We start from the raw sequence: 26,709 nt of genomic DNA on the forward strand, positions 1-26,709 counted from the left end.
CTATGGCGTGTGTCTTTGCACGCTATTTTATGCTGTTTTGAGGTGTTTTCAGCTGTTTTTGGGACATGTCATATTTTGACATTTTTGCCATACTATAGCCTTGCCTTTTTGGTCATTTTTTCAACATGCATATTTATGATGTTTTTTGGCTGTTTTTGCAACATTTCTATGCTATGGCGTGTCTTGGCACGCTATTTTATGCTGTTTTGAGGTGTTTTCAGCTGTTTTTTGGACATGTCATATTTTGACATTTTTGCCATACTATAGCCTTGCCTTTTTGGTCATTTTTTCAACATGCATTTTTGGTGTTTTTTTGCCGTTTTTTGCAACATTCTATGCTATGGCGTGTCTTAGCACGCTATTTTATGCTGTTTTGAGGTGTTTTCAGCTGTTTTTGGGACATGTCATATTTTGACATTTTTGCCATACTATAGCCTTGCCTTTTTTGGTCATTTTTTCAACATGCATATTTATGGTGTTTTTGGCTGTTTTTGCAACATTCTATGCTATGGCGTGTCTTTGGCACGCTATTTTATGCTGTTTTGAGGTGTTTTTAGCTGTTTTTGGGACATGTCATATTTTGACATTTTTGCCATACTATAGCCTTGCCTTTTTGGTCAAATTTTTCAACATGCATATTTTATGGTGTTTTTGGCTGTTTTTGCAACATTCTATGCTATGGCGTGTCTTTGCACGCTATTTTATGCTGTTTTGAGGTGTTTTCCAGCTGTTTTTGGGACATGTCATATTTTGACATTTTTGCCATACTATAGCCTTGCCTTTTTTGCTCATTTTTTCAACATGCATTTTATGGTGTTTTTGGCTGTTTTTGCAACATTCTATGCTATGGCGTGTCTTGGCACGCTATTTTATGCTGTTTTGAGGTGTTTTCAGCTGTTTTTGGGACATGTCATATTTTGATTTTTGCCATACTATAGCCTTGCCTTTTCGTCATTTTTTCAACATGCATATTTATGGTGTTTTTTAGCCGTTTTTGCAACATTCTATGCTATGGCGTGTCTTTGCACGCTATTTTATGCTGTTTTGAGGTGTTTTCAGCTGTTTTTGGGACATGTCATATTTTGACATTTTTGCCATACTATAGCCTTGCCTTTTTGGTCATTTTTTCAACATGCATATTTATGATGTTTTTGGCTGTTTTTGCAACATTCTATGCTATGGCGTGTCTTGGCACGCTATTTTATGCTGTTTTGAGGTGTTTTCAGCTGTTTTTGGGACATGTCATATTTTGACATTTTTGCCATACTATAGCCTTGCCTTTTTGGTCATTTTTTCAACATGCATATTTTATGATGTTTTTGGCTGTTTTTTTGCAACATTCTATGCTATGGCGTGTCTTGGCACGCTATTTTATGCTGTTTTGAGGTGTTTTCAGCTGTTTTTGGGGACATGTCATATTTTGACATTTTTGCCATACTATAGCCTTGCCTTTTCGCTCATTTTTTCAACATGCATATTTATGGTGTTTTTGGCCGTTTTTTGCAACATTCTATGCTATGGCGTGTCTTTGCACGCTATTTTTGCTGTTTTGAGGTGTTTTTAGCTGTTTTTGGGACATGTCATATTTTGACATTTTTGCCATACTATAGCCTTGCCTTTTTGGTCATTTTTTCAACATGCATATTTATGATGTTTTTGGCTGTTTTTGCAACATTCTATGCTATGGCGTGTCTTTGCACGCTATTTTTTATGCTGTTTTGAGGTGTTTTCAGCTGTTTTTGGGACATGTCATATTTTGACATTTTTGCCATACTATAGCCTTGCCTTTTCGCTCATTTTTTCAACATGCATATTTATGGTGTTTTTTGGCCGTTTTTGAACATTCTATGCTATGGCGTGTCTTTGCGCGCTATTTTATGCTGTTTTGAGGTGTTTTTAGCTGTTTTTGGGACATGTCATATTTTGACATTTTTGCCATACTATAGCCTTGCCTTTTTGCTCATTTTTTTCAACATGCATATTTATGGTGTTTTTTAGCCGTTTTTGCAACATTCTATGCTATGGCGTGTCTTTGCACGCTATTTTATGCTGTTTTGAGGTGTTTTTAGCTGTTTTTGGGACATGTCATATTTTGACATTTTGCCATACTATAGCCTTGCCTTTTTGGTCATTTTTTCAACATGCATTATTTATGATGTTTTTGGCTGTTTTTGCAAATTTCTATGCTATGGCGTGTCTAGGCACGCTATTTTATACTGTTTTGAGGTGTTTTCAGCTGTTTTTGGGACATGTCATATTTTGACATTTTTGCCATACTATAGCCTTGCCTTTTTGGTCATTTTTTCAACATGCATATTTATGATGTTTTTGGCTGTTTTTGCAAACATTCTATGCTTATGGCGTGTCTTTGCGCGCTATTTTATGCTTTTTTGGCGTTTTCAGCTGTTTTTGGGACTTGTCATATTTTGATTTTTTGCCATACTATAGCCTTGCTTTTTCGCTCATTTTTTCAACATGCGTATTTATAGTGTTTTTGGCTGTTTTTGCAACATTCTATGCTATGGCGTGTCTAGGCACGTATTTTATACTGTTTTTGAGGTGTTTTCAGCTGTTTTTGGGACATGTCATATTTTGCATTTTTGCCATACTATAGCCTTGCCTTTTCTCTCATTTTTTCAACATGCATATTTATGGTGTTTTTGGCCGTTTTTTGCACATTCTATGCTATGGCGTGTCTTTGCACGCTATTTTATGCTGTTTTGAGGTGTTTTCAGCTGTTTTTGGGACATGTCATATTTTGACATTTTTGCCATACTATAGCCTTGCCTTTTCGGTCATTTTTTCAACATGCATATTTATGGTGTTTTTGGCGTTTTTGCAACATTCTATGCTATGGCGTGTCTTTGCACGCTATTTTATGCTGTTTTGAGGTGTTTTTCAGCTGTTTTTGGACATGTCATATTTTGACATTTTTGCCATACTATAGCCTTGCCTTTTTGGTCAAATTTTCAACATGCATATTTATGATGTTTTTGGCTGTTTTTTGCAACATTCTATGCTATGGCATGTCTTGGCACGCTATTTTATGCTGTTTTGAGGTGTTTTCAGCTGTTTTTGGGACATGTTATTTTGACATTTTTGCCATACTATAGCCTTGCCTTTTCGGTCATTTTTTCAACATGCATATTTATGATGTTTTTGGCTGTTTTTGCAACATTCTATGCTATGGCGTGTCTTTGCACGCTATTTTATGCTGTTTTGAGGTGTTTTTAGCTGTTTTTGGGACATGTCATATTTTGACATTTTTGCCATACTATAGCCTTGCCTTTTCACATTTTTTTCAACATGCGTATTTATGGGTTTTTTGGCCGTTTTTGCAACATTCTATGCTATGGCGTGTTCTTTGCGCGCTATTTTTATGCTGTTTTGAGGTGTTTTCAGCTGTTTTTGGGACATGTCATATTTTGACATTTTTGCCATACTATAGCCTTGCTTTTTCGCTCATTTTTTCAACATGCATATTTATGGTGTTTTTGACCGTTTTTGCAACATTCTATGTTATGGCGTGTCTTTTGGCACGCTATTTTATGCTGTTTTGAGGTGTTTCCAGCTGTTTTTGGGACATGTCATATTTTGACATTTTTGCCATACTATAGCCTTGCCTTTTTGCTCATTTTTTCAACATGCATATTTATGATGTTTTTGGCTGTTTTTGCAACATTCTATGCTATGGCGTGTCTTTGCACGCTATTTTATGCTGTTTTGAGGTGTTTTCCAGCTGTTTTTGGGACATGTCATATTTTGACATTTTTGCCATACTATAGCCTTGCCTTTTCGCTCATTTTTTCAACATGCATATTTATGGTGTTTTTGGCTGTTTTTGCACATTTCTTATGCTATGGCGTGTCTTTGCGCGCTATTTTATGCTATTTTTTAGGTGTTTTTAGCTGTTTTTGGGACATGTCATATTTTGACATTTTTGCCATACTATAGCCTTGCCTTTTTGCTCATTTTTTCAACATGCATATTTATGGTGTTTTTGGCTGTTTTTGCAACATTCTATGCTATGGCGTGTCTTTGCGCGCTATTTTATGCTGTTTTGAGGTGTTTTCAGCTGTTTTTGGGACATGTCATATTTTGACATTTTTGCCATACTATAGCCTTGCCTTTTCGCTCATTTTTTCAACATGCATATTTGATGATGTTTTTGGCTGTTTTTGCAACATTCTATGCTATGGCGTGTCTTGGCACGCTATTTTATGCTGTTTTGAGGTGTTTTCAGCTGTTTTTGGGACATGTCATATTTTGACATTTTTGCCATACTATAGCCTTGCCTTTTACTCATCATTTTTTCAACATGCATATTTATGGTGTTTTTGAGCTGTTTTTGCACATTCTTTGTTATGGCGTGTCTTAGCACGCTATTTTATGCTGTTTTGAGGTGTTTTCAGCTGTTTTTGGGACATGTCATATTTTGACATTTTTGCCATACTATAGCCTTGCCTTTTTGCTCATTTTTTCAACATGCATATTTATGGTGTTTTTAGGCCGTTTTTGCAACATTCTATGCTATGGCGTGTCTTTGCGCGCTATTTTATGCTATTTTTAGGTTTTCAGCTGTTTTTGGGACATGTCATATTTTGACATTTTTGCCATACTATAGCCTTGCCTTTTTGCTCATTTTTTCAACATGCATATTTATGGTGTTTTTGGCTGTTTTTGCACAATTCTATGCTATGGCGTGTTTTTGCGCGGCTATTTTATGCTATTTTTAGGTGTTTCTAGCTGTTTTTGGGACATGTCATATTTTGACATTTTTGCCATACTATAGCCTTGCCTTTTTGCTCATGTTTTCAACATGCACATTTACGATGTTTTTGGCTGTTTTTGCAACATTCTATGCTATGGCGTGTCTTTGCGCGCTATTTTATGCTATTTTTAGGTAATTTAGCTGTTTTTGGGACATGTCATATTTTGACATTTTTGTCATACTATAGCCTTGCCTTTTCGCTCATTTTTTCAATATGCGTATTTATGATGTTTTTGGCTGTTTTTGCACAATTCTTCGCTATGGCGTGTCTTTGCACGCTATTTTATGCTATTTTTAGGTGTTTCTAGCTGTTTTTGGGACATGTCATATTTTGACATTTTTGCCATACTATAGCCTTGCCTTTTTGCTCATGTTTTCAACATGCACATTTATGATGTTTTTGGCTGTTTTTGCAACATTCTATGCTGTGGCGTGTATTTGCACACCATTTTATGTTGTTCTGAGGTGTTTCCAGCTGTTTTTGTGACATGTCATATTTATACATTTTTGCCATACTATAGCCTTGCCCTTTCACTCATTTTTTCAACATGCGTATTTATGATGTTTTTTGGCTGTTTTTGCAACATTCTATGCTATGGCGTGTCTTTGCGCGCTATTTTATGCTATTTTTAGGTGTTTCTAGCTGTTTTTGGGACATGTCATATTTTGACATTTTTGCCATACTATAGCCTTGCCTTTTTGCTCATGTTTTCAACATGCACATTTATGATGTTTTTAGCCGTTTTTGCAACATTCTATGCTATGGCGTGTATTTGCACGTTATTTTGTGCTATTTTTAGGTGTTTTCAGCTGTTTTTGGGACATGTCATATTTTGACATTTTTGCCTTTTCGCTCATTTTTTCAACATGCATATTTATGATGTTTTTGGCTGTTTTTGCAACATTCTATGTTATGGCGTGTCTTTTCGCGCTATTTTATGCTGTTTTGAGGTGTTTTCAGCTGTTATTGGGACATGTCATATTTTGACATTTTTGCCATACTATGGCCTTGCCTTTTCGCTCATTTTTTCAACATGCATATTTATGTTGTTTTTGGTTGTTGTTTCAAAATTCTATGCTACAGCATGTCTTAGCACACTATTTTATGCTGTTTTGAGGTGTTTTCAGCCGTTTTGGGGACACGTCATATTTTGACATTCTCGCCATACTTATTTTTGCCGCATGCTTTTTTGGGTCATTTTTTCCCCATGCCATGTTATGTTGGGTTTTTTTTTTTTTTTTTTTGCTGTTTTTTATACATTGTATTCTATGGCATATGTTAGCAGGCCATTCTATGCTGTTTTGAAGTGTTTTCAGCTATTTTTGGGACATGTCATATCTCGACATTTTTGCCATATCTTGCCCAGGGAGACCTGGAGAGGAGGGCCCAGCCACAGAGGTAACATTTTTCGATATACTTTAGTATGACATTTTCTGTGTTTTTTTCAACATGCTATATTATGATGTGTCTCGACATGCTACACTATGTGGTTAGGTGTTTTTTCAACATGCCATATATTGACATTTTTTTTACATACTTGATGTTTTCTGACATTTTTTCAATATGCTATAGTATGATGTTTTTGGCCATTTTTTAACCATTCAATATTATGACGTGTCTCAACGTGCTATACTATGTGGTTTCCACCTGTTTTGTGGAAATCTTACATTTTGACATTTTTCAACATACAATACTATGTCGTTTTTGGTCATTTTTTGGACATGCTATATATGATGTTTTTTAGCTATATTTTCAAAATGTTATATTTTGACATTTTTTTAATTCACTACACAGTAAAATTGGCATTGTTAATGTAAACTTAAAGAGTCAATTTTAACACTAATTTATCAAAAACACCCTTAATGTTTAGTTTACAAATAAAAAACATGTTTGTATTTTGTGAGATTTTGTGATGCCAGTGATGATAGCTGCCTTATCACATGCTAAAAGTGACACTTCACTTTACATTAAAACGTTGAGGGGAAAATACATTGTCCTTAAAAGACATGATACATTTAAAATTACCAATCTTTTCTCAGATTGAAACGTGTATTTAAATTGCATTTTACAGGATATACAAATCAAAGGATAATTCCAGCCATTTGTAACCTTAAACAAAGTTAAAACCTACCAATCTATTCTAACCAAGTGGGCCACTGAGTGAGCTGTGATTTGAGCTTTCAATTTTTCACAAATTAGCTGGTATTCTATTCCATCAGTGTTTAAAATAGAATTTTAAAGGAGAGTTTTTCAACCTAATCTATCCACATCAGGGATACAGTGTGAAAATAGCTGAAGTTGCTTGTGATGTTCAGTATTACGGCTGCACAGTGAGGTGCCCAAGAGAGAGAACATCAACAACAACTGCAGACAACAACTGTTACCTGGATAACACATACTGCACATACTACAAGTTTTGCCTCAGACTGTGCAACTCCTTCTAAAATGTCATGCATGATATCAACAGAAAAATTATCAGCCGTGTTAAAATACTGCAGGGAGTTTAGTTAACATGAACTCTTCACGCCGTACACATGAGGTAGTTGTGGATTTGTTTGTATAGTATGGCATTGTTGTGCTTGCATGTCTTTTGTTCTTAATATCATATACAGCTACATCTGCAGTTTCTAATTCATGCTCAATTTGTTCGGCATGTTTTGTGTTTAAATGTTCCCTGAAGCCTAAAAATGTACCAAAAACATGACAACATCCTGACAGAGCACATTTCAGGTGAAGAGATCTACCAGGACAGAAACCATGAATCAATCGCATATGCCTCTCAAGCATTCTTGGTACTCACCAGACAACTCAAACAAAAAAGCAAATCAGCCCCATAGTATCAAAAAAGACTGGATGTAATGGGAAAATCCCTACCGATAAACAAAAAACACAAACAATACCATGGCCTTGATAGGTTAGCAGAAAATATTATGCCCACCCCGTATTTCAGTGTATGCAATGTAGCAGTCTGAAGATGAAGCAGAATTAAGGTGTATGTTGTGGAGCATCTGGCTGTAACTTTTGCCATAAAGTGTGCTTTAAAGAGCTCATCAAAAGTTCCAAGAGAACTAGATGAGTTGCATAGTATGACCTGCTTATCCAGAACGATGACGAACTCATGAATGGTACTCCTCTTCATCCCCATGGCCAGTAGATAGGGTTGAGTGGTGCTGTTGGTGGCATCAATATGTTCTTCGATGTTTGTTCCACTCTGAGGATAAAAGAATGAGAGAAAGTTAGCAAGAAAGACATACTACTGTATGACTTTTTGGGGATATTTTGGACGACATACTACTGTATGATGGTTTAGTGATATTTTGGACAACATACTATACTATGGATGTCAATCTGTACTCTGATGTTTTTATGAAATTTTGAACAACGTACCGTAGTATGACATTTTCTGACGTTTCAATCAAATATTATTACGACCTATTAGAATACATACTATACTTGATATAATTAGATTTTATAATTGATATTTTGAATAACAAATTATATTATGGTATTTTTAAGTGATTCTGAAAATCAAACAATATTATGATGCCCAACTTTAACTGCCTCAATTTGTCTGCAATGTCACAATCAGTGTCTAAACCGTATAATTCTACTGCCAAATTATATTTTACGGCATAAATAAAATAAAACACTTCCGGTCAGACTCGAACCGGCGTCCTCTCGCTTACTGGCTAAAAGGTTAGTCCACTAGGGCAACACTCCTATTAAAAAAATGCTTTTACTTTAGCATATTGGAGGCAGTGAGGTCTGAGGAAAGCTTGATCAATATATTTGTCAGGTCAATAATCAATTAAGTTTTTCCAGGGCAAAATTCAGTATCGGCAGCGACGTCTGTCAAAAGTCGACTGATATATGAGTCCGGCCGATATTCCTTGATTTCGACAGATGCATTTGCCAATACTGTTTTTACCTGTTTTGGGACCACTTCACCTCATTTATGGGCCAAAACGACATATTACGCAACTTTAACTGCCTTAATTTGTCTGCAATGTCACAATCAGTGTCTAAACTGTATAATTCTACCACCAAATTATATTTTACAGCATAAATAAAATAAAACACTTCCGGTCAGACTTGAACCGGCGTCCTCTCGCTTACCGGCTAAAAGATTAGTCCACTAGGCCAACACTCTTATCACAGAATATATTTACTTTAGCATATTTGAAAGCAGTGAGGTCCGAGGAAAGCTTGATCAATATATTTGTCAGGTCAATAATCAATGAAGCTTTTCCAGGGCAAAATTCAGTATCCACAGCGACGTCTGTCAAAAGTCGACTGATATATGAGTCTGGCCGATATTCCTTGATTTCGACAGACGCATCTGCCGATACTGCTTTTACCTGTTTTGAGACCACTTCACCTCATTTATTGGCCAAAATGACATATTACGCAACTGTAAGTGCCCTAATTTGTCTGCAATGTCACAATCGGTGTCTAAACTGCATAATTCTACTGCCAAATTATATTTTATGGCATAAATAAAATAAAACACTTCCGGTCAGACTCGAACCAGAGTTCTCTCGCTTACCAGCCAAATAAATAGCCCACAAGGCCAAAGCTCTTGTTACAATCTAATCACTACTTTTGCATATTTGATGGCAGTGAGGTCCGAGGAAATCTTGATTAATATATTTGTCAGACCGATAATCAACTAAGTTTTTTCCAGGGCAAAATTTTGTATCGGCAGTGACGTTTGTTTAAAATCGACTTATATATGAGTCCGGCCGATATGCCTTGATTTCGACAGACGCATCTGCTGATACTGCTTTTACCTGTTTTGAGACTACCTCATTTATGGGTCAAAACGACATATTTCACATCTTTAAATGCCTTAATTTGTCTGCAATGTCACAATCAATGTCTACACTGTGTAATTCTACTGCCAAATCACATTTTACAGCAAAAATAAAATAAAACACTTCTGGCTGGATTCAAACCGGTGTCCTTTTGCTTACCAGCCTAATGAATAACCCACAAGGCCAAAGCTCTTTTTGAATTTAGTGTCTACTTTTATATATTTGATGGCAGTGAGGTCCGAGGAAATCTCAATTGATATATTTGTCAGGTCAGTAATCAACTCAGTTTTTCTAGGGCAAAACTAAGTATCAGCAGCGATGTCTGTCGAAAGTCGACTGATATATGACTCCGGCCGATATTCTTTGATTTCGACAGACGCATCTGCCAATACTGCTTTTACCTGTTTTGAGATCACTTCATCTCATTTATGGGCCAAAATGACATATATAACGCAATTTTAAGTGCCCTAATTTGTCTGCAATGTCACAATCGGTGTCTTAACTGTATAATTCTACCGCCAAATCATATTTTACTGCATAAATAAAACAAACACTTCCACGGAAATTCAAACTGGCGTCTACACACTTACCAATCAAATAATCAGTCCACAAGGCCACGGTTCTTGCTACCAATATCAGCTACTTTGCATATTTGAAGGTAGTGAGGTCAAAGGAAAGTTTAACTGATATATTTGTCAAGCCGTTAATCAACAAAGTTTTTCCAGGGCAAAACTCTACAGCCAAAATATAATTTGGCTGTAGATTCATACACTGTAGCCACTTGTGATATTGCAGACGAATTAAGGCACATAAAGTTGAATGATGTGTTGTTTTGGCCAATAAATGAGGTAATGTGGTCCTGAAACATGTAAAACCAGTATCAGCAGATGCGTCTATCAAAATCAAGGAAGGAATATCTGTCCAGAAATTCGAAAAGTAAAATCTAAGGTAATTTAGAAACTGTGATGTAATAGCATACTTTGTCCATTAGAGAGCCTGACATGAGAGACTGACATGTTTTAATATACAAGAATATGGTATTTTGTTTGTTTGTGACACAGGTGTGAACTTATCTTGTATATGTACAGTTTTGCCAGTTCTGGCATTATCCCATTAAAATACAGCCATGGCTTTTGCACGATTACAGGACTGTGTTGTATGTGGGGCTCGAATCGCCAGTATAGGTGACCACAATTGACACGTCTTACACCCTCAGCTACAGTTCACAAGTTCAGTAATCAAGAAAAGCAAAATGTTTTGAGGCAAGATTGATTTGTAAAACTTCCGAATTACTAAGCATCGATCTATCCCACTGAGCTAAATCTCCTGCCACCAATACTGTCGACGTTTTCTTTCAAATTCTCGTTTAGACAGCGCAAATTAAGAACTTGGACAACAATTTATTGGGAGGTATGGGAGTGAATCGACTTCACTACATTAATACATCCATGGACTCAAAATGCAACCGGTGGAGTATGGAGCAAAAACGCAGCGGAGCCTTAACGCAAGGCACATGCAAGCGGTGGAAATACTGGGTCATGATCTCATTGTCGACAGGCAAGCAAATTGTTCCTCAAATGGGAAATGTGATTAGCAAAACCTAATATGACCTGTTTCAAAAGTAAATGGTGAAAACGCCATCAGTTTCTAAATAATAATAATAATAACAATAATAATAATAATAATAAAATAATACTATTCCTCCAATCAATAGTTCATTCATTCATCATCATTACCTCTATAATATTATACTGTTGCACTAATGTTTGAGTTGGTGAGATGAATTTAATCCTCAAATCTTCTGGAAAAGCAGAGAGTTTTTTTTTGGGAGGGGGGGTTCTGAGGAAGCACCTGCTTGCTGGCACAGAGTTATTTCCACGGTAAACACTGGAAGAGTGAGGAACGTCATCCGGAGCACAATAATTAGGGGCTTTCCCGCAGCAATGTTTACCTCAGAGCAACTAGTTTCTGGAGCAGCTGCACAGAGTTGCTCCCAAATGCACTAGTACTGATCCCAACTGCAGATGTGTCTTTTAAACAAAAAGCGTGACAGGTACTGGGAAAAAATCAGTTTCTGGTTCTTAAATTCTCATAAGTGATACATTGTTTTACTGTATGTAGCGAAGATAAGAAACACAAATGTATAAAGGAATAAATAAATTTAGCAAATTAAAGCTGGAATGCATAACTTTTATCTCCCCCTGTCGGCTTTAAGAGTAATTAAATTAACATTTTAGACAAAAGCTTATGATGTATGCCTGCAGGTGAGTCTGCTGCAACTCTCATCTCTTTAAGAGTGCTCTCTTCAAGTCTTTTTATGACTTCATTCCTTCCTCTTATCACTAAGGTTCTTACTTTATCTGGATTATCCACTACAGGAGCTTTTCTTGGACATTTGGAATTGTCTTCCTTAGCTTTTGCTATACTTCTAAGCCTAAAGTGATTGTTACATTGTACAACTTTTAAAATGTGAAGCCTATACACTAAATAAAACATGTTTTAACATTTTGTCAACTAAAATGTGCATCATACAACTAACATTATGGCCTGGAGCATTTTCTGCTAAATTCTGCCGGACCTCAATAGCCCTGGCTACTGTCATGTCTAACTAGCTGAGCAAGCTATGGATTCCAAATATAAAAAAGGAAAAGTCTCGGATTTGCTTGCTTTCCCCACTAACGCTGCAAAGTTAAAGTTCCAGATAATTATTGATGGGTTCAGCGATGGGTTAGTTTGTTGTGGCCATTTCAACAGATGTCACTGCTGCTAGTAAAAAACAAATGTAAATCAATTGCAGCCTATAATGTGTCTAGAGATTTGACTCAGTGGGTTATGAAGAGAGTTAGTATACTTGAGGTTGCAGGTTTGGTTCTTATTTGGGATCAGCCCAGCCCAGTCTAAAAATATAAATAAGCTCTATTTGGATGCTTTTTAATGCACTCTGGCACCTTACTAGTATCAAAAGCAAAAAAAAAAAAAAAACTCACTATGAAAAAAATGGTTGGCGGGCCCCCCAACACGCTGTTGTCAGGGTCACAAGTTGATTATCACTGCCTTACAGGTGTTGAGTACCAATACCCAGCCCTATATATAATTTATAATAAGTATGTATACATGCACTAAAATACCTTTAAATATGCAGGAAGCACTGGCATTACAATAAACCGCCCAATATAACTACAGTACAGTTTCACCAGTGTGGTTGATGTCTGCAGACTAAAGGAGGAAAAGCAGAAGGAAAAGTGAAGCTCCCAAAACTCATGAACATCCTAGAGGAAAAGCAGAATTGCTTTATGAATACATGGGGGAGTTTAATTGTTCCTTGTTTAATGACAATCACTTTGTCTTTTTGAGGCAAATGCAGGAGCAAGACCTTCTCTCACTCCATGTGTGACAGAGGACAGAAATGGTTCCCACACAGACAGGAAGTCCAAGAGGGGCCTCTTGTGATGTAGAGAGGGATCAAAATTGAGGAAAGTGTGTCCCTGTTCGTGTGTGTGTGTGTGTGTTTGTGTGCGTGTGTGTGTGTGTGTGTGTCTGTGAATAAATCAAAGCTGTGATAAACACTGACTGACTGAGCACTTATTATGCATATTCTGGCAAATGCTACATCAATAATCTTAATTAACTCTTAATTTTCTATAATCAATGTACAGTTTGACCACACACACATTCTCAAAACACATCAATCTGAAACATGCATATAAGCACATATTTTCAGTCACATGCAGTGCACACTCACACTGATGAAAGCGTTCATTGGCAGCATGTATGCTTTTGGCCCGGACCGCTTTAGCAAAGGAGACCCACGCTCCCTTTCTTTCCCACCGTTGTTCAGGTTATCCTGTGGGGCCACTTATGACCCTTCTGCAGGCAGGATGCAATGTCTGGGGACCCCAGCAGGGCTGTACACAAGCATCCGCCAAGCCCTGGGAAGAAAACAAGGACTGATGGAAAACCAGAAGAAGAGAGCATAAAGAGAAACAGCAGTTAGTAACCAGGACGCACTCAATAACACTCACCATGCACCTGCAGCGTGTGTGTGTGTGTGTGTGTGTGTGTGTGTGTGTGTGTGTGTGTGTGTGTGTGTGTGTGTGTGTGCGCACGCGCGTACGTGCAGTGAATTAAGGTTGTTCCTTCAGAGAACTACAGCACAGCAAAGTCCCTACTCACAGCACAGGTGGTCCAAACAAAAACCTGTGAAGTGTTGCCCAGAGAGCAATATCCCCACGATGCATGTTGTATAAAGCCCCCCATAGGAAACAAACACTTCCGGTGCTGCAAGATTTATTGTTCCCCGCACTTATAGGTTACAACATACTCTGACTGATATCTTCCTCACAAGGTTCTTTGATTCGCCCTTAATAACATTTAACAGTCATTTAGCATGCAACCCAGAAACAAAAGGGTCATAATTACTGCTAGATAACTCAAGGACATATTGTTTTGTGTTTATTGTTCCCATTGCTGAAGACGAGGGGTGAATTCCCTCTTCAGCGCATTGTGTGGTGAGAATAGGAAAGACCTGGTTAACTGTGCTGTTTGGTGTGAAAACCCAAAGCATTGTTATACTTTGATGGACTGACCGCACATCAGCTTGCGATTTTTTTTTCCCTCCAGTGTGTCTGACTTTTTGTTTGCATTCACATCCGCAAACCATCCTGTGCACCAGATTCAGATATACAAGCATTATGCAATAAAAATCCCCAAAGTCCAACACTCTTTTGACTCCTTTCCACATAGGAGGTCAATGTAATGGTTGTCTATTAATAGAAATGGCATGAATGTAGGGAAAAGCAAGAAAAGTGTTTTGAAATGGATCTACTATTAGAGAGCCAGGGTTTAAAACATGACTTTCTACACCCTCTAGTGTCATCACTGGGGAGCATCAACAAGCAGATGACCTTTACAATAAACTTCAGCCGCGTGTGAATACTGAATACTCAGTATGTTAACTTTGAATACATTTTACAATTCTAATCCAGGAAAGGGTTTGTTGATTGTTTATTGCTTATTTATTTCCACATAAATAAAAAAAAGAATACTTCACCCAAAAATGATCATTAGTACACCAATGACTCATCTTATTGATTTAGTGGAAAGCATAGTTTTACTTACCTGCCTCCACAATGAACAAAGAATTCAAAAATTCTTGCTGAATTAAAGTAATAGGGGTCTGCATTTAACAGCAGCAACACAATATCAAAACATCTGTTTACAAACTCACAAACAAAGGTCAAAAGTGTCAATGCCATCACAAAAATGTCGAGGAAACTTAAAACATTCCCAATAAATTAAAGGCATCTAACAACAGCAATATCATATCAAAAAATCAACTTACAAATTCTTACACAAGTTGTGCAGTATGGTTCAAGTCTCTTTTATCGGGTTGTACGCTCAGTACTTCCCTGACAGAAACTCATCTGGAGGCATGCAAGAAAAACAAAGTTTTCTTCATGAACCTGAGTCATTTAAGGGGTGAAGTAAACTTTTGAAGATGTCTTTGTCTTATAATAGCTGTCCTCTAAAAATAAATGAGATGCTTTTAATTTTAAAAAACATCAGTTTGAGTGTGTGTTAAATTCCATTTTCTAGTCAGCGGGCAACGAAGGTAAAAGGAGGGCTGCAATGACACTTTCATCTTAAAAAATAACCAAAACCTAAAATATGTTTAAGGTGGACAAGATGAAAAAGGGGCACAATATGATTAACTGACACTGCAAACAACACACAGCACTTATCATGTTAATACGTCTTGACATAAAAAGCTGCACAATTTAAAGACTGTGCCAACTTGTTATCATTGTATAATCAATACTTTTTAAAAGAAAAAATTCAATATGACCTTTACCTTATTCTTTCCAATCTTTCCATGAGCGTGTGCAGATTCTCCACTACTCAAGACCAGTCCACCGGTCCATCTTGTGGCAAGAACGTGAACTGCTTTACAGAAGTACAGCGAACATGTATTACCGTTTACCCAGAACAGAGGCAAACAACACAGTGACTTAAACCACCAGAGGAACTGAGAAATATGTCATGGAAACAACACATTCTCCTTTACATATAGTACCCAGCACTCAGCCACTCCTTAACTAAACATGTATCATCAAGACAGACACATACAACAGTACTACCCTTTATATTCAAACTGCAGATCTCATTTGATATGCACGGATGACGAGAAAACAGTTCCTTATTAACACAAATTATTACGTTTTGAACTGTCTGTATAAGTGAACTTCCCTCTCTTTGTAATTTGAGCTTGGTTGTGCCATTTGTAAGTCTAAAAATTACACATACTGTGATTGGTTTTCATCCACTTCATTCAATAACCAGCTGAAGGTTTAAACAAAGTAAACTGATCAAAGCTTAAGGTGAAGTGATCTTTGTGCTGTTTAGTTCAATGATCTGCAGCAGAGGCAACGGAAAAGGGAATTACTGGACAAACATAAATAGACAAACTGCTATCTACTTATGGTAAACTCAGTGAAGTCCCTCAGGGGAGGCCTTGGTCGTCACCGTGTCAGAGAAAAAGAAGGGAGAGAGAGAGAGCGACGAAGTAAGAGAGAGAGAGAGTCTTGGGCAAGTGAAAGTGACACACTGACGTGCAGCTAGTTTTCAATAAGGAAATTGAAGACATTTTGCATCTGGAGTACTTCTGAAGACACAAGCCGGGGGCCAAGTTCAAGGTATTTATCTGCAATATGTTAATTTTACACTACAGACTTCAAACAGAAGTGAAAGGTAATATTATGATAGTAAAATGAACAATCAAAAACTTGTATGAAACTTAGAATTAAAAAGAGTGAACGTAATAAAATGTTAGAATGTTTTAAATTGGGAAAAAATTGAAATACTTGAACATTTGAACATGAATAGACGCTTACCGCTTTGTTGTAAAGTCACAAAGTAAGTTGGAATCATAACAGTGTGACATTTGAAGCAAACATTTGGAGACAAAATGTGTTAATTTAGTGTTAATCTCACAAGTGGTTACCAACTATCATGTCATTGTACGTGACAATATAATTAGGCTAAAAAGAATACAATTCCTAGATTATGTGTAAAAGGCGCGCTAAAATTATTCATGAGGTATGAAAAAAGGTGGCGAAGGTCAGTGAATATAAAGCTAATTGGCCTTTAAATTACCACATGAAAACAGATATGACATATTAAGCTACACTTAGATACAAAAAATAAAATATTGATTATATAGATTATCGAAACTTTGTTGCGAATCAGCACAGTTTTAATTACATGTAACTGGGTATGTGTAGGCGATAAAAGCTCAAACACTGTCACCATGACAGTTATTTTTTAAAGGTTTTATGTGTGATTTTATGGCATTATTTATATATTTTTTGCAACATTACGGCTACAGTGCTGACACAAACTTGCATCAGCAAAAGTCATTCAATAAACAGCAAGAAAAATAATGTGTGCCTATAGAACGAAGTTAAAGCCACCTACACTCTGAGATTTTGGTTGTGTATGACTTAGTTACTATACAAGTGTTACAACTTGCCAGTTTGCATGTATAAGCATGAACTTTAACATCTGTGACAAACTAATATAATATACTTAATATACACAAATTATTAAACTGTAAGTATTGGGACTTAAACTGACTCTGACTATTTGGTTTAGTTTTTGGAACTCTTTGTAAAACTCATCATTCATCTGAATGTCAAAAACTTCCTCTTAAAAACAATTTAAAAATAGCAATAATATGTGCACCAAATAAGAACATGATGTTTTCACATTGACGTAAGAGTTCCCTGTAAACGTTTGCATCTTCTTCTGATTGTATATTTTTAGCACTTCATTTTTTTTCTTCTGTTTTTATCTTTGATATCAAATTTAGCTGTATCATAAACTGTAAATGCAAATGCTTTCATATAAAGATGAAAACATGTTTTCCACTTCCTCTAAAGAGAAGCCAGTCATTTTGAGCACACTTGTAACCAAGACATACAACTAAAAAGAGACTCTCCACTGATGATTTAGCTAATTTTGATTAAATTTAAATCCTTTTTTTTAGTTTTGGGGATGAACTCACACACTGGACCCTGCAGTAGGAGGAGTGGAGACTGAAAACATCTTCAGTAAAGCTCATCTGCTTTATCAGGTAAGAGCAAAAAGTACGCGCTGTAACTATTTTGGCAGGAACTGGTGATTTTTGATCATGAAAAGTGAACTGCACGGCATCATGCAGCATTGTACGGTAACTATTATGCTGAGCAAATCTTGTCATTAATACGCAGAATAACTGAAAAAGATTGTCATTATATATGCAGGATGGGCTGCACTTGCAGTGACCAGAAACAAGTAGAGGATAAGAAATTCTTCAAAGGAAAACACAACTCTCGGGACTCTGACTTGTCAAATCACATAGTAAGTAGACTAGCTTTACTTACTTTATATTAACTAAGTACAGTAATTTACATTGATTTTAAATACATTTAGTTAAATCACTTTAACTTATTTATTTTACATTTTGAATTTTAAAGATGTTTTTTTCTTCTTTAGGCACGAAGTGGAAACACATATGTGGATAATGGTAATCACTGAACACCGCACATTTCACAAACTTTCGACTATATATGAATTATGTTTAATGCAGTCGACTATCGCTGTGCAGAGAAACATTAGTAGCAGTGAGAGGAGGCTACATTTAGCGATCAAAATCTTTGTTGTGTTTCCTCTGTTCTCTTCTGGGAAAAAGATGAGATTGTTAACAAAATAGAGCCGTTTTCATGTCACAGAGACAGTGTATGAGCTATGTTGTGCTTATGCTAAGATCTATCTATGTAGGGATCATTTCCATTATGTTTTCAGACACTTAAATAGTGGCAAAACCACACACTTTTACTTGATGTAAATTGAGGGTGCGAATATGCTCTAAGTGGTTACGTTGCACTGGACTGATATCAAAAATTGTTCTTGGACACAAAAAAACATGGAGAAAACAGGATCCAGGTTGAAAAATACCAAACTTGCCCTCTAACTTTTTTTTTCCAGAGTAGCAGCCAAACATAACAACAAAAATTTGATATTCACAATCAATAATTAAAAGTGATATTTTAGCTGATCACTTCTTTTGAAATGACAGTTTGCTCTACTTGTCTTTAGATGAAGTTGTGTTTGTGGCTCAACATGACTTCAAAGGGACCAACGACAGCGATCTACCTTTCAAAAAGGGAGACAAACTTAAGATTTTACAAGAGTGAGTAGCCTCATCCTATTATCACTGTAGTATGTATTCAACAGTAGTGAAACCAATGATTTCTTACCTGAAGAAATGTAAATGTTCTGTTATGTTTGTAGAAACGGAGACTGGTGGGTTGCTAAATCGGTGGTGACTGGACAGGAGGGCTTCATACCATGCAATTATGTAGTCAGAGCAGATACACTGGAGGTGGAAAAGTAAGAGACAATTTAATGCATGTTGTCAAAATCTACATTTTGCTGCCTTTTAAATAAATGTTTTTAAATACTTACATAAAGTGTGTTTTGTGGTGTTTTCTGTCTTCTACAGATGGTTTTTCAAGGACATCGGCAGGAGAGAGACTGAGCGACTGCTTTTAGCTCCTGGAAATAAGCCAGGTGCTTTTCTAGTTCGAGAAAGCGAGACCTGTAAAGGTGACTAACTGTCTCTGTTTGAGGTCACACTACACATTTGTGGCACATTCAGAAATGTGAATATATTGCATTTCAAAACCACTGAAGTGTTGAACTGAACTGTAACTATGCGATCTATTTGTTTTCCCCTTAGGGTCCTTCTCTCTGTCAATCAGAGATGAAGCACCAGAACACGGAGATGTGGTAAAACACTACAAGATCCGCTGTCTGGACAAAGGTGGCTACTACATCTCCCCCTCCAACACGTTCCCAACCCTGCAGGAACTGGTTAAATATTATACTCGTAAGTAATGAACAGAACACATTTTAACAAGCCAAAAAATCTTTTTTTTTTTTTTTTTTAGAGTTATATCATTTTTAAGGTGTGTGTATAAGTTTTAAAATGTTTCCTCATTAGTAATTGAGAATCATATATTATGTGTTGATTTGGATTCAAATTAGGTTCACTGCTGTAAATTATAAGACATCTGCATTGACTTCAAATTGAAGGGGGAAGTTAGACCCTTGTGATGCACTGTGCATTTCCTGTATGAGAGGAGTGATAGTCTTTCCACTCCTGCGTGACTAAACCACAAGATAAGAGGGCCAAATCTCTAGTATGGTTGCCAGTGAACAGCAGCTCATGAGAAAGAAGCGCATACAAACATGCTTTCAAGATTAATTGAGGAAACAAAAGCTCATTAAACTGTTTCAGCGACTAAATTTAGCACAACGCTATAAAAGGAATAATAAATGTTTAGAACATCCATGTTTCATGTTTGGGTGCAGGTACAGCTGATGGTTTGTGTCAGCGGCTGTATGCACCATGTAAGGCTAAAGCACCCATGCAGCCGTGGGCGCAAGACGAATGGGAGATTCCCAGAGAGACCCTGAAAATGGTGAAGAAATTGGGGGCCGGGCAGTTCGGAGAAGTGTGGATGGGTGAGAGAAAGCTGACAATTTATCGTGTCACTGGCAGCATTTCATAAGCCAAGATAGAAGAGTACAGTGAGGTAAATGCCTTGTTTAAATTCCTGCTGCAGGTTATTATAAGAACTCCCTGAAAGTTGCTATCAAGACCTTAAAGGAGGGAACGATGGAGCCTGAGGCGTTCCTGCAGGAGGCCAACCTGATGAAGCAGCTGCAGCATGAACGTCTGGTGCGCCTCCATGCCGTGGTCACAAGGGAGCCAATTCTTATTGTCACTGAGTTCATGATCAACGGTAAGACAAAGAGTAAAACAGGAGATTTTTAATGATTAAAGGGATAGCTTGGATATACTCTTTCTTAAATCTTTTTTTAATGATTTCATACCTGTATTGCGGACATTGAGCAAAGGCATATCTGAGATGGCAGAATAAACTGATCTCTGACCGACATGCAAGACGTCCAACAAGAAGAACATGCATCAAATTAATTCTGTTAACTTCTGCTGGCTACAGGCTTAAGTAGATGAAATTGCAAAAAAATAAAATATATAAAAAGGGAAAATAACAGAATTAAATAATTCGTAAAAAAAAAAATATTTAAGACTTGTATAGCACTTTCTAAAGTACTCACAGACACTTCAAATATAAAACAATACAAATACAAAATAAAGAATACAAAATACAGAAAGACAAAAGAAGTAGGGTCATATGAGGTACTCATCTCTAGTCAGTGTGTGTCCTACAGAAGACACCAGTTGACACTGCCCCCAATTAGAGAAGCAGACAGGAAGACCACAACAGAAACTAAGTAACGTAGCCTGCTACTATGGTTAGGGAGCAGCAGCAAAAACATATTTTTGCCATTAAAAAACATCTCTATCAGTTTAAGTGTACGCTATATTTAGAGTAACTTCACTTCTTAACTTTGCCATCAGACAGCGGTTTCAGATGGGGAACCGAAGCCGTTATGTTGCTTTTCGTCAAAGCCAGAGCTGCTGATCTGCCGCTACCTCTATCAGTTAGTCTGTTTGTGTTATTGTGGGAACTTCGGCGTTTAAAAGGGTTAGTTCAGAGTCACCAAAGTCACACAATGACACAAACAAACAGAATCGAGGCAGCGGTAGAACAGCAGCTCCTGTGAATAGTGAGCTAAGATAACTTTTTTTGTCAGTGGAGTTTGGTGGTTTTAATGAGAACATAGATGAGGAACTGAAGATGTTAATAGTTTCCCCGTTGGAACGGGCTATCTAACAGAAAGTTGAACTGGTGAAAATACTCTTAATAAAGTGTTTACAAAACTACGACTGAGTTTTAGGTGGGACTTGTTTTTTATGTTGCTTAACTATATTTTGCTGCTGACCCATCCAAAGCAGTACACTGAGATGCATTATTGTACAAATACCATAAACATGCTAGGCCCTAAAAGGGACATTTCAACACAATATAATAATAATAATTTCATGAATTTAGCATCTTTACAAATTTTTACAAAGTGCTCTAACAGAAAAAGCAAAGGCAGGAACTCAGGAACAAATAAAATAAAAATCAACAAACATGCCAAACAGAGGAAGGTCTATAAAAGTAAAACAAAAAGGCAAGAACAAATTACAAACACAAAAGGTCAACAAGATAAAGCAAATAAAGGGACTAAAAGTGATAAAACAGGCAAATGTCAGAGACAGTTAGAGTACTAAATAAATAAAGTTTTAGAAAATATAAGAATAAAAGCGATAAAAGACGATAAAAAAGAAATAATATACGAAGACAACATCACATCAGTGGGAATAAAACAAAGATGCAAAGATTAAAAAAAGATGAATGAGAGATAGAAGTAAATAAAGTAAAATATGAAAAAATGGTAAGTACAGGACATCAAAAGCATATGGAACAAGAGGGAGAGCAGCAAAATGTAAAGAGGAAGAGAGATACAAAATGAATAAATAAATAAATAAATGAAGGTGACATCATGTAAAAGCAAGTCTGTAACAGTGAGTTTTAAGAAGTTATTTAAAAGGTGTTGCTGATTCTGCGAGCCTTAGCTCCCCAGGCTGGTCATTCAGAAGTCATGGGGTGCTTACCTGTAGTGCTCTTTATCAGTCTGAACTGTTTTGGTGTGAGCTGCCGTAGAAAAGCATACATCTACTGACACTGCTGAGCTAACTGACTTACAACTCAGCCGTAGAGAGCACTAATAATGTATATATCTTACACCGTCAAGAAACTCTCGTCCATGAGTAGATGTATCCTTCCTTCTATGTAGGGATATATTTTGCAGGTGTGGTTCGATAATAGCATAACAGGAAGAATGAGAAATATGTATTTTGTGGATGAACTTCCCCAATGAGCGTACCCTTAACATTTATTATTATGCAACACTAAAATTAAAGCATCATCATACAGATCTGCTAGCTCCCAGTTTAAGATTTCACAATGTATTCTTGTGAACCCCGTTTGATTGAAAGACGCTTCCTTAGAAACAACTTTTTAAAAAGTCACTATGTTCTATTTATGGGTCATGATGATACAGTTTCGCTTCTCCTTCTGTCATTTACAGGATGTCTTCTGGACTTTCTGAAATCAGATGAAGGAAAAAAGCTAAAGCTAAATAAGCTGATAGACATGTCAGCGCAGGTGAGAAACTCATTGTAACTCGTTTTCAGTCTTATTGTGAATGTGAAGGATTATATCTTGTGTGTGACCTTGTTGTCACATTGCAAACTCTCACTTTACCGTGACGTAATGTAAGCTTTTACTTAGAAAATAGAATAATCCAAAAACTATTTTTCACTTTGCATAGAAGTGGATCAGTCTTTTTCTTTCTTAACATTTCTCTCACTGCTGCTGCTGTTGTTTACCACAACATGACATTTATTTTTTCTTTGATTTATGTATTCTCTGACAAAAACAAAAACACTAGCTTCCTTGCTGACCTCAAACTCTATTTATACACACAAGCTGCTCTAACATGTCTGTCTTAGTATGTGCTTTGAAACCAGCTATGCTGTGAAAACACGTGGAAACTGTCAGCAGTGGCTGTGTGGTTTGTGTGGTGGGGCTTTTGCTCGTCTGGCTTGAAAGCCTCGCCCCATGTCAATTATTAACATCCGGACAGGAAATCACGCTATTTTTTCCATTACAGTGAGCTCCCTCAGAACTCTTCTGTCCCTCCAAAAAAAAGCTTTTTGACTTCCTTAGTGTTGGCACATCCTGTTGAACCCACTTTGCTGCCATTATCAAACACAAGTATTTACACATGCTGTAGCAGTACAACTTTTCCGTACACACTGACCAAAGGAAACAGACACATGCAGTTTGTCTACAAACTCTCCGTGCATTCTATGAATTCAACGTGCTACAAAGCAGATCCTCCAGCTGCCTCATTTCAAATGAATGCTCTATTTTCTGAAATTACATTTGTTCTGATAACTTCCCTTTAAAAGCTTTTTCCAATTTGCCTGTCTTGCTTTTAATACAACAGATAGCTGAAGGTATGGCGTACATTGAGAACAAAAATTACATCCACCGAGACGTGCGTGCAGCCAACATTCTGGTCAATGAAACCCTGCACTGCAAGATAGCAGACTTTGGCCTTGCCAGGATCATCGAGTCAGAATACACAGCTCAAGAAGGTGCAGTATGTGCAGTGTTTCCCCATTTTGGATTAATAAATGCATCCAGGGCCGTAGCAAAAATTTTCAGGGGCTCAAGTCCCCCAATATATCCTCCATCCACCCAAAACAGTTAACACAAAAAGAGGGGTTTCTAAAGAAAAAAAAGTTCTTTTCACATTTTATGTAATGAGTTACCTGTTAAATTGTGCTTTCCTGTTAAGTTGCCCTTTCCAGGAAGGAAATTTGCCTTACCTTAGATAGCAAAGACATGACCCTCTCTATTCTCCCTCTGATTATATTTTAGTCATTGTCTTTGTTGGTTGGACTGGTTAGGTTTAAGCATAAGGATTGAGACAGCATAAGAATGTCAGGGTAAGCCAATCAGAGTGAGGCGGAGTAGGACGGGTCATGCCTTCGCTGCCCTGTTAGAGCAAATTTGCATCAGGAGCATAAAGGTCTAAATTCAACATTCAATAAAACATTCATTCATTTTTTGTCCAAGAGGACTTACTGTGAATGAATTCAAACCAAGCGGCAACCTCCGAGTATGGAAAATGAAGCCAACACATATGCAGTTCCTCTAATGGCCACTTGTAGCTAACTTCAAAAAAGCCTGATGCAAAAAACGGCTCAGTCTCTGTAATTTCAACAATCGTAACTGTATGTGAGGGGAATTTTTACACGACTCAGTCATTTGCAGTCATTTAAGGCCCAGTGTTATGTATATTTAAATACCTGATAATTTTTCACACTGTAAAATCCTCTGAGTCAAGTATTTGTTATCATTGCCAAAAAAGGATAAATATACCCAGACAGATCAAAGAGATTACCACCTCAATAAAATGGTATAATAACAGCTCTACCGCTAATCACAGCCCTATCATCTCACAGCACATCTGTCATATTGCCCCACATTTAAAGGAGCAAATGTGTGTTCACACTCATTCACACTCCTACATATTCTCTACAGTCATAACGCAGTAACAAAATTTCCACTGCTTTTTTCCACCCTCTTTCTGACAACTAGGTGCCAAATTTCCTATCAAATGGACAGCCCCAGAGGCCATCAATTTTGGCACATTCAGCATCAAATCGGATGTGTGGTCCTTTGGGATCCTCCTCACAGAGATAGTCACCTACGGAAGAATACCCTACCCAGGTACGAGAAGTGAGAAATAAATAAAAAAGAGAGAGACAAATGTGCTTAAACACAACTATGTGTCAATGGAATATTTCACCCAAGTGATCATTTTTATATTAATTAGTCACACCGTGTTTCATTGTATTTGTGAAAAAAACTTCTTCTCGCATTTCTGTGGTAAACAAAGAATCCAAAAATTTAAAAAAACACACAAACAACAACTTGATGAATTGAAGTTATTGTCCATGTTTGTCATCCACTAAATTTACAGTGCATCAAAAAATCTGTTTCCAAACTCACACAACTTGTGTAGAGTAATCCTTGTCTCATTTATCCAGTCGTATGCTCAGTACTTCCCAAACAGACGTATAAATTAATTTATGCTCTCTTCCAAGCCAGACTGCACTGACAAAAGTTATTTTACCTCATTGAACATGAGGGCTGCTGATCTACTGCCGCCTCGATCAGTTATTTTGTTTGTGGGTTGTTTTTTTTTTTGTGACTTTGGTTAATCCAAGCTAAAACTTTAAAACAACAAAGTAACGCAATAACAAAAACTACATATTGAGGCAGTGGAAGACCCGCGGCTATTGTGTTCAGTGAGGTAAAATTACCGCTTTTGTCAACAGAATCTGACTTTGAACAGAGTAGATAAGTTTCTTTTAAATTTCACTCCTCTGTATGAAATGGCCGCCTGTTTGGGAATTAATTACCAACAACTGGATGAATGAAACTTGGATTTTACTGCACGGGTTGCATTGCATTCATCCATACCATTGTGAATGCAAGTTCACAAATTCACCAGAGCACAGTGTGAGTAATTGATTCACAAATGGTCATCTGGGGGATAAAATATTCTTTTAATGTATTGCTAAGAAATGTATGCAAATGAGGCATAGTACTGCATAGTACTTTGCAGCTAAGTAAAGTGCTCAGTATGATAATATACTGATATAAAAATATAAAAAAATATATTTTAAAAACTCATATTGGCTGCATTTCTTTGTATCAGGAATGACCAACCCTGAGGTGATCAGGAGCTTGGACAAGTCGTACAGGATGCCGTGTCCGGACGGCTGCCCTGCAGAACTCTATGACATTATGAAGATGTGCTGGAGGCAGAAGCCTGAGGACCGTCCGACTTTTGAATTTCTGCAGAACACTCTCAACGACTTTTTTGTCGCCACAGAGGGACAATATGAGATGCAGCCATGATAACAAAGAAGGCTTTGATAACCCGAAGACAGCAAAATGTCCTAAAGAGAGACGTGACACTTGAATGGATAAAGGCTGACGACCAAACCAAACATCTTATCTTACTAACTGATGCAAATTATTATTATTTTTTTAATTTCAAAAGGACACCTTTTAAAGTTGACTATCTGAGTGGATAAAAGTTTCTTCTGCAGCTTAGAGTGTCTGAAGCATGAAAACATGCAGAAATGAAAATGCAAAGTTCATTAGACTGACTGTACTGCCATTGATGGCTCACATTCTTGATAATAGCCATGGAATATAGAGCCATAATTGGGACTGAACAAAGGGGGAAAGAGGAAATATGTATATACCAATACAGTACATGCAAAATATAAAAAGGCCTTTAGACCTGAGGAAGTTGGCACGGGTTAAATTACAGATAAGTCATTTGCATGGTACAGATACCGGTAACCTGAGATTACATGCACAATACTTTGCACTTTTTTTAAAAAAAAGAATTCAGTTATTCAGCAGATCTTTCAAAAAGAAAGGGGCTTTTTCGAAGAGAATTTATACTTTCATACATATTTTTGTAAATAAAAATATTTACATTATTTAAAA

At 36.9% G+C, this 26,709-nt stretch overlaps 1 protein-coding gene across 1 annotated transcript; it reads left to right on the forward strand.

The window, feature by feature from the left end:
* The first annotated feature begins 16,201 nt into the window (after window positions 1-16,201).
* Window positions 16,202-26,709, forward strand: blk (BLK proto-oncogene, Src family tyrosine kinase). The gene is made up of 14 exons (XM_042503166.1): window positions 16,202-16,278; window positions 17,631-17,717; window positions 17,887-17,983; window positions 18,119-18,149; window positions 18,722-18,815; window positions 18,917-19,015; window positions 19,128-19,231; window positions 19,365-19,514; window positions 20,000-20,152; window positions 20,254-20,433; window positions 22,694-22,770; window positions 23,618-23,768; window positions 24,778-24,909; window positions 25,904-26,709. The coding sequence occupies exons 3-14, from the start codon at window positions 17,888-17,890 to the stop codon at window positions 26,104-26,106; spliced, it is 1,470 nt and encodes a 489-aa protein (XP_042359100.1). The 5' UTR covers window positions 16,202-16,278; window positions 17,631-17,717; window position 17,887; the 3' UTR covers window positions 26,107-26,709.

This window comes from Plectropomus leopardus, chromosome 16 (assembly GCF_008729295.1).
Source record: "Plectropomus leopardus isolate mb chromosome 16, YSFRI_Pleo_2.0, whole genome shotgun sequence".
Lineage (NCBI taxonomy): Eukaryota > Metazoa > Chordata > Actinopteri > Perciformes > Serranidae > Plectropomus > Plectropomus leopardus.

Excerpts from the sequence above, each read along its gene's own strand:
- blk (XM_042503166.1), top strand. The coding sequence starts at position 17,888 with ATGGGCTGCACTTGCAGTGACCAGAAACAAGTAGAGGATAAGAAATTC. Across the intron at positions 18,816-18,916 it reads AAACTTAAGATTTTACAAGA|AAACGGAGACTGGTGGGTTG; the intron begins GTGAGTAGCCTC and ends TTATGTTTGTAG. Across the intron at positions 19,232-19,364 it reads AGAAAGCGAGACCTGTAAAG|GGTCCTTCTCTCTGTCAATC; the intron begins GTGACTAACTGT and ends TTTTCCCCTTAG.